Source organism: Quercus lobata, chromosome 4, assembly GCF_001633185.2.
Source record: "Quercus lobata isolate SW786 chromosome 4, ValleyOak3.0 Primary Assembly, whole genome shotgun sequence".
In the NCBI taxonomy this organism is placed as follows: domain Eukaryota; kingdom Viridiplantae; phylum Streptophyta; class Magnoliopsida; order Fagales; family Fagaceae; genus Quercus; species Quercus lobata.
In genome coordinates, this window is record NC_044907.1 from 63,069,831 (window position 1) to 63,079,431 (window position 9,601).

General features: G+C 37.1%; 1 protein-coding gene across 1 annotated transcript; it reads right to left on the reverse strand.

The window, feature by feature from the left end:
- Positions 1-320: 320 nt before the first annotated feature.
- LOC115987847 (anthocyanidin 3-O-glucosyltransferase 2-like) lies at positions 321-1,946 on the reverse strand. Its single transcript, XM_031111452.1, has one exon. It carries the CDS (start codon positions 1,831-1,833, stop codon positions 379-381), a length of 1,455 nt encoding a protein of 484 aa, XP_030967312.1. The 5' UTR covers positions 1,834-1,946; the 3' UTR covers positions 321-378.
- Positions 1,947-9,601: the final 7,655 nt, after the last annotated feature.

The following is a 9,601-nucleotide window of genomic DNA, read 5'->3' on the forward strand; positions in this document are numbered from 1 at the left end:
TTTTCATGGTGCAATGTTATCGTCAAAAATTATCAAGACTGTGTTAGAGCTAAGGTTGCGAACCTCAAACAGAAAAGTCCATATATAACTTTTTAAGGATAACAATGTAAATCTGCTCATATCCGTTTCTATAATGTTGTTTGTCATTTAACCCTTTTCGTATCGTTTCTTGCACCACACACTTTTTCAATGGTATTAACCGAGCAACACAACTAAAAGACTCCACAAAACTGCCATCGACAATACAAAACCGTTCAAACTCTCACTTTTTATATATAGATTAAGATATAAGATAAAGGGTCAGCCTAAAAAAAAAAAGATTTAGAAACGTAAAGCACAATTAATGCTTTGAAAGTAAAATTAAAAAACACAATAAGTTCATGGCATACTATCAGTAATAACATCGTCAATTATTCGACCCAATGAAAAATGGGAAGATCCACCATCCATCAAGGCCTTCTTACCTTTTTCAGTCATCTCCTTCACATTTTTCCTAATCTTGCTGTCATTCTCCATTAGTTGCTTTATTCCTCTTTCAATCTCCTCAGAAGTCACAATAATTTGGTTATCAGTATATTCTGTTCGATAATCCAACATGATCTCCGCAGCTACTTCCATCTCCTTGACCATCTCAAAGGCATTAAATTGTTGTTCAGCATAGAGTGGCCATGTAGCAATTGGCACACCAAACCAAAGGCTTTCCAATATTGAATTCCACCCGCAATGCGATACAAAGCCTCCAATTGCAGGATGTGATAAGATTGCCACTTGTGGAGCCCATCCAATGATCTTTCCAATCCTAGCCGTCCGATCCAAAAATCCTTCTGGCAAGACTTCCTCCAAATTCTCATGCTCAGTGGGAAATGCAAAGCCCCCTCCCTTTGGAGGGGGTCGGCGTAAGGACCACAAAAATGGAAACCCACCTCGTTCTAATGCTTTTGCAATCTCCTTCACTTGATTGTCACCAAAACCCCCCCTACTCCCAAAGCACAAGAACACCACAGATGATTGAGGCTGATCATCAAGCCATTTCATGATATCAGGCCTTTGATCACCCGACCCCACATGACTATCTTCACCCTTCAAGTTCAAGATGGGTCCCACAGGGTAAACAGGTGGAGTATTTGTAGCATCAGAAAATGAGTGAATTGCATAGGATTCGAGTTCCAAAAACGTGTTCACAATGATACCTTTAGTTTCTCTCCACCTTCTAGCATAATCAAGGATCAGAGTGCCCCCTTCTCTGTGGAGCACCACACCAGGCAAGACCCTAGCTGGGATTGGTTTCATAAAACTTGACAAGACCAACTCAGCATCTGAGTCTTTGAACTCAGTTATATCCTGCTTTTGCTCATCACGAAGGGTTTGGAGATGAAGCATGAGACTGAGAAAGCTTGCACTCGATGGGAAAAATAAATAAGTAGGTACCCCAAAGTCATTAGCCACGTCTACCATAGATGAACAGAACATGTCGACCACAAATCCGGCAAGTCGAGGAGAGTTAGAACCTGACCTTGACTCTTTGAGCTTAGTAACAGCTTCTTTAACATGGGGTTTTTGACTTTCAATGAATGAAGAAACGGAAACCATGGCGTTGGTTTCTTGTTTGAAAGAAGTTTGAGGGAGATCAATAAACTGTATACATTCAGTATATGAGGAATCATTGAGAGATTCGATGTAGGCGGCCAGCTTGGAATCTATTGAAAGCCTCATGATGAGGACTGTGATACAGAGCCTGTCATCTCGAGCAACGAGAAGCTTTGCAATCTCCAGTATTGAAACGAAGTGACCCCTACCCGGTAAAGGAAAGAAAACTAGCTCTGCTTTCTTCATTGGATACACTGGAGAGTGAAAATATCAGAGATGTGTAGAATGCTCACCCAGTTCTTCCCTTTGGCTATATATAATAAATCTCTTAGATTCTTTATAGCCAAGGATGACATCATGGCTTTGCTGGGATTTGTGTAAATAAACCTTATTTATAAGAATACATGAGTCAAGATTCTTTTAAATGAGCTGTATCCCGTGCGCATGAGACCTGCCTTTCAAAAGTAGGTGGCCCCATGATATCTCATGTACTTGGTGCAAAAGAGATTTTTTCATTATGAATACGGACTAATTGGTGGGATATAGTTATGGTATCTCATGTTTATCTATCGAAATGTGGAAACTTTCTGTCCACGTATACATAATTGAAAAATGCAAAGATTTTTCTTGCATTAACCATAGTGGTGTTAAAACATTTAATTTTTAGCATTTAAAAAATGTATTTTTATCTATTTTACCACTTTACAATATACTCAATATCAAAAAATTTAATTTTAAATTCATCTTATTAAAATAATATAAATAATAAAGTAAAAGAGAAGAAAGCATGTGATCAGTGAGAGACAGGGGAATAAAAATAATAAAGTGAGAAAAGAAAGTATTGCAAAGAGAGAGCATTCCGCCTTATTTTCATGACGGGAATTCGGCAACATTTCGGGATAGATGTGTCATAGCACACAAAACACTATTCTCACCAATCTTTCACTATGAGAATATGGCAAAAAGATGCCCCATTTTCGATGTGAAAATTTGGTAAAGTTTTATTTTTGGTGTGCTACAGCGCACCCGCAAGGTTTCATGCTTATGTATACGACATGCGTCAATATATTCATACTAAGGCAAACTGGAGCTCACTAAAACATTAAACACGTTAACGCATGTCGCATACACGGGAAAACCAATGTCACTAGCTGACATGGATCAAAGACAATCACACCGTGATAATCATGCACACAATGTAGCATGAATATGCATCATAAGGGTAGTACCCTCCCAACCAAGTGAGTCTATCTATCATACAAAGTGCATGAACATATTTAAACAAGCAAATATATATATATATATATATATATGCACACAGTCTTCGGATATACAATGATCACTTTCTCTCTCCACTTTTTCCAATCCCCCTTCCAGGATGATCTTCCTTCCCATATATAGCTGCTTGGATTGCATCCCAACTTTCCACTAGGAGGACTGTTAATCCCTCCTTAGATACTTGTCCCATCACTGCCTTACTAGTGGTGGTAGAATAGGTTGGAGGTTGTGGGGGCACTGTTTAAGGGTCATTCTGCCGTTAATGTGGTACGCTGAGTTGGTACAGTGCATTAAATGTGGAAGTGATGGATACTTTATTTGGAAGCCTCTACCTTCCCTTGCTTGCACGTCACTACTTCCTCTCTTGGCCTTCACCCCTATGGCCTTGATGGTTTATCTCCGATCTCCCAAGGATTGTCTACTTCTGGGGCTTCTCGAGTGGTTTGCCTTCCTCGGTTTCATTGACTGGACTCTACTAATTACGTCGGGCCTAATGTGATAAATAGTTGGGCCCAACTAATCCTTGAGTTGAGCCCATTGGGCGATCTTCCCTCTTCAGGCTTCCCCCTACCATAATAGCCCCCTTAAACTTCACTCACTTTGTCGCTCGGGGGAGTGGGGTTTTGGTAGGAGATGGAGGAGTTGGCACGCTCTGGGCACGGTCCCACGTAGGAACGTCTTTTCAATTGCCGTAGACACACTCCTGATACTCTGGTTTCCTCAACGCTACAATTAATGCTATAGATGGCTTTGTGTCCCCCACGTTCTATGGTAAGATAAAGATCCTACAGTTGACGTTTTTCAAAGTAAATGGGAGGGAAAATTACCGCTCTCTTTTCATCCCTATATAAAGGGAGGTGGGGGTCATTCTTCCCACTTTTAGAAAAAATTACTTTAACTTTAGAAAGGCTACTCAAGGAGTCCAATTTCCTACACTCGTAAGTGTTTCAAGCTTTTGCTTAGTGTGGAGTTTTCTTTTTCTTTTTCTTTTTTCTTTTTTTATTCTTCAAGATGGGTAGATTTACTAACTTAGTAGACACTCTCAAAAACAGAGAGACTTTCAAGGCTAGGTATGATATTCCTGCCAGCGTAACCATACAACATTGCAAATTAGGGGATTGGTACACCAAAAGGCAAACTGATGATGTAGTTATCCCCATGATAGCCTTTATAGAAGGAGGGATAAGGATCCCTATGGATGGATTTATGAAGGACTTCCTTAACTTCTTTAGGATCTACCCCACCTAGTGTTCCCTAAATCTTTTTCGGGTAGTGTGAAGTGTAGCTTAGTTGAACAAGAAGATGGGTGTGGTCTTAACCCATCACCCATCATGATATCAATTGGGTATATAGCTGTCAGGATAACAAGGACACGGGGTTTTACTATAGGACTAGGGTTTCTGTGGTTAGGTTGATCTCTTGTCTTCTTGAAACAAACAAGGGCTTGGATGAGGATTTCTTGATTATTTCAGGAGACTAGCATGATGGATATCATTTCCTGTTAGAGATGGAACACCAGGTGGGGTAATTAAGGGCCTAGGATTTGAACACCACAAATATCTTAAAGGCCTAAGAGCCACATTAGTTTCTAGGCATTTATGTGAAATTTAGACAAATCAAAAGTTTGTTTAACATTTAATGAACTAATTTTGAATAACGTAAGAGTCTCGAGGGATTGGACTTTATCGAGGCTGTGTTTTACTCGTTTAATCAAGAATTAACTAAGCATTAATTTACCCAAGGCAATCGAACCTAGTCGAGGTTATGTTTAACCCTTAGATTATTTTAGGAGTTAATTTAACCAAGACAAATGACTTGAGGAGTCAAACCTAGCCAAGGTTCTATTTAACCCTTAGATTATTTTAGGAGTTAATTTACTCAAGGCTGATGACCTGAGGTGTTGAACCTAGCCAAGATTTTTTTAACCCTTAAAATTAATTAAGAGTTAATTTACCCAATGCAGGTGATCGAGGAGTAGAACCTAGCTGAGGTTCTGTTTAACACTTAGATTTAATTAAGAGAGTAATGGAGGGAATGACCCCCTATTGTTCCAGATTTGGCTTTAGATCTTGACAAGCTGAGCAGTGGTAACACATCAAGATAAAGAAAATTTAAATTAGACATAGGTCATGAATAACGTCAGTCCTTTTCATTAATAATATTACCTACATAAATTATTTACATTCCATGGTCGGGGAAGTGGGATTTCGTCTAAGTCTTCCAATCGATAAGCCCCCGTTCCTACCACCAACGTGACCTAATAAGGCCCTACCTAGTTGGGGCCCAGCTTCCTCCACCCCAAGTTCTTCATGTTTCCCTTGACCTTTCTTAGGACCAGGTCCTTGGATACAAATGCTCTCATCTTGATGCCTTTATCATACCCTTGTCTAAGTCTTTGCTGGTAATTAGCTAACTTGATGTTGGCCACTTCCTTTCTTTCTTTAATCATATTAAAGCTGGTGGAGAGGAGTTACTTGTTTAAGTTACTATCGAACTGGTCAGTCATCATCGTTGGGAACCCCGTCTCTAGAGGAATAACTGCCTCGGAACCATAATTCATAGAAAATGGGGTTTCACCTATCGACCTCCTTGGTGTAGTGTGATATGCCTATAGAACGTAAGGTAGTTCATCCACCCACTTGCCTTCTGCCTCATCCAATCTTTTCTTCAATCCATCCATTATAACCTTGTTGGTGGCCACGGCCTATCCATTGCTTTATGAGTAGGTTGGTGTAGAATACCTATTCCTTATCTCTAATTCGTAACAGTTTCTTTAGAAAGTTTTGCTATTGAATTGGAGTCCATTGTCTAAGATGAGAGTGTGCGGTACGCCAAATCTTGTGACAATATTTTGCCAAACAAACCTCTTCACATCTTGATCTCGGTTGTTAGAGAGGGGTTTTGCTTCAACTCACATTTTGAAGTAGTTAGTCCCAATAAGGATCCATCTTCGGTTTACTATTGCCTTTGGGAATGGCCCGACAATATCTAATTCCCATTGCACCAAGGGCTATAGACTGGAAAGAGGGTTAAGGATCCCTCATGGCTAATGTATGTTTGGGGCATACCCTTGGCATTGGTCACACTTCTTAACAAACTCCTAAGTGGACTTATGCATGCTAGGCCACCAATACCCTTGAGTGAGAACTCTGTGCAACAAAGACCTTCCCTCTGTGTGACTACCATAGACTCCTTCATGAAGTTCTTCTAACAAAACTTCTACTGCCTTAGGCTCCTATGGAAGTTGTGAGAGACTGCAACTACTTGGGGGGGGGGGGGTGTGCTCTTAAAAAAGAGATTTGGGTGCTTTAATGCACATCTCTTTTGGGTAGTGGTGTGGAGTTGCCTCTTATTTTTTTATAAAAAAGAAAAAGAAAAAATAAATACAATTACATATTCAAAATACATCAAATGTCATTGATTGAATAAAAATAGTACAAGTTGGTAGATTAACATTACAAGGCTTTGGTCCTAGTTACAATCTATGCCAAAAAATACAAAGTTTTGGTTCTAGTTACATTCTACCAAAATTGAAGACACACATGACAAACACTTGACAAAATTAATTTAAATAAATTTGCCTTTTGAATAATGTTCTTTTTTAAAAGAAAAATCAAATATGTTTTGAAAAGTAAAAAAAAAAAAAATGAGACTTGATTTGTAAAAATTAGATCTGTTTTTGTAAAAGGTAGAAAGAAAGATCTTATCAAGAAAAATTAGATTTGTTGTTGGTAGAGTTAAAAAAATGAGATTTGATTTTTAAAAATCAGATAAGTTTTTGTAAAGGATAAAAAAAAGAAAAAAAAAAGATTTTGTAAAAAAGAATCAGATCTATTTTGAAAAGTTAAAAAAAAAGAAAAAAGAAAAAAAAAAGCGATTTGATTTGTAAAAATCAAATCTAGTTTTGAAAGTATATAAAAAAGACCTTTAAAAGAGGATTCACATTCATAAGACAAACTTACTATGCATGCATCACATATTAAAAAGGAAAACTTTTTCAGAAAAATTTTTAGATCTGTATTTAATGAAATCCAGATCAATTTTGTGATCATAAAAGAATTCAAATCTGTATTTAATGAAAATACAGACTGGTTTTGTGACTAAAAAAATACAGATTTATACTTAATGAAAATACAGACCAGTTTTATGACCAGAAAAAAATACAGATATGTATTTAATGAAAATACAGATCAGTTTTAAGACTAGAAAAAATTCAGATTTGTATTTAATGAAAATACAGATCGGTTTTGAGTTTTTAAAAAGAAAGGTTTTGATGATCATTAGAAGATTTTGAAATCAAAGAAAAAAATTAAAACAAATAATCAACTAAAGAACATGTCAATGATAATTTTAACAAAATCTAAGTATGACAATCGTGTATTAAGAACAAGGCATAATCAAAATCAAACATATTAGCCACATTCATGCAACGAACAACCACAACATACTAATTAATGGAAAGAAAGAAAAAAAATAGATAGAAGAATATAACTAAATACCTCTTGCATGAGCGTACTCTTCAAATAAAAGAATATTTTAGAAATCAAAGAAATTTTCACTTCTTTGAGGTCTAAAATATTTTACTTACAAAAAAGAAGTTTTTAAAGCAAAAGCCTCCAGAATGTCTTTAACGTAAGGGGAGCAAAGAAGTCAAAAAAGAAGAACCCTTAATTATGATATTTTCCCTCTATTTTATAGAGGTTGGGATGCTTAAAAAATAAGCTGAATGAGATCAGATGTGAATTGGAATATATCCTTATCTATAAAAATCCAAAAAATAGGCTTTATCTCAATCCATAAGCTCCCGGGCTAGGCCAAGCATTTGGGCCAGTTGGCACTTGGAAGTGTCGATCGGCACTCCAAGAGTGCCGACAGGTCCTTTTGGGTGCCAGGCCTACATGCGAGTTTTTGTTCAATTTGGACTCCTTTTTTGAGGATTTTTAAGCCAAAAATTGCACTTAGATGCGTTATTGATTCATATTCTTAAAATTAATCCCTTTTTCTTGATATTCAGGCCTTTAAAGTGATAATTATCTTATAGATAAATGTTCCAAAAGGACTTGATTATCTATAACTTCTTTTTTTTATCTAATTATCCACTTTATTCTCATGCAAGCAGGCCTATTTTTGACACTAACCAATAACCAATCAAAAAATTATTCAATTAATTCTAATTGTTTAACCAATCAAAATTAATTTAAATTAATCATGCATGATCGTTTCCACCCAAAAAAAAGTATACAGACCGTGAAGAGTTGATCATGTGATATCTTTCAATCTGATGGTCTGATTTGGGAATCGGGCATACCATTAGGACCATTAGAATCTCAAGATCATTTGTATGGTATGCAATGAATGAATTAATGTATGTAATGCAACTCTAAATTTTGGGTATATGAATGGTCACTCTAGTCATCTTCTAAGATTAAATTATGGGCGCAAAATCGAGTGTCTATAGAAGGCCCCTCATTGACAGAGCTTACAAAGAAAATGTCAACATAAAACAAAGACATTGCTTTCAGCCATGATTTAATCGAGGTTGACTTTTCAAAGATTACCTAGCCCTAGAACATAAAGCCTGGGAACATGTTTTGTTGTTTTGAAAAATGGGAATTATGAATACTTGATCTACTTGATAATTGATAAACCTAAATTGAATCTTGAAATCTGATTCTCTATCTTGGAACCTAAGGTGATTGAAAGGCTTCTCTATCTCGAAAGCTGGGGCAATTGAAAGGCTTCTCTATCTCAATCTGAATCTAGAGGTGACCAAGGGGCTTCTCTACCTTGACCTGGATGGGAGGTAACCAAGAGGTTTCTCTATCTCAATCTAAATTTGGGGTGATTGAGAGGCTTCTCTACCTTGCCCTAGAAGGGTGGTAACTAAGAGGTTTCTCTATCTCAATCTAAATCTGGGGTGATTGAGAGGCTTTTCTATCTCAATTTGGAATTATACTGACTAAGGGGCTTCTTTACCTTGATCTGAATGGGAGGTTACCAAAAGGTTTCTCCATCTTGGAACTTGGGCCAATTGAAAGGCTTCTCTATCTCAATCTAGAATTGTGATGACCAAGGGGCTTGTCTACCTTGATCTGAATGGGAAGTAACCAAGAGGCTTCTCTATCTTGGAACCTGAGTCGATTGAAAGGCTTTTCTATCTCAATCTGGAAAGGGAGGCAACCAAAGGGCTTCTCTACCTTCATTTGGATGAGAGGTAAACAAGAGGCTTCTCTATCTTGGAACTTGGGGCTATTGAGAGGCTTCTCTATCTCAATCTAAATTTGGAGGCAACCAAGGGGTTTCTCTAACTTGATTTGAATGGGAGGTAACCAAGGGGCTTCTCTATCTTGGAACTTAAGGAGATTGAGAGGCTTCTCTATCTCAATCTTGAACTGTGATGACCAAGGGTCTTCTCTACCTTGATCTGAATCGGAGATAACCAAGAGGCTTCTTTATCTTGGAACTTGGGGTGTTGCCTGCAAAAGAGCAAAATTTGGGATTAGATTTTCAATGATGGGTGCGTTGTTGTTCCTCTATTTTGAGATGTGTGATTTTTCTTTTTTTCTTTTTCTTTGACTTGAATTTTCCTCTTTAGAAGGAAAACCTTGATTGATTTTTGTAGTCCTTTGATTTTTTTTTTTTGTTTCTTTGAAATTTGAAATTTAAAAATTTCTTTGAAAAATGATACCCTTTGTTCTTGACCATCCATGAAAATTTATTTTCCTTCCTTCAAAAT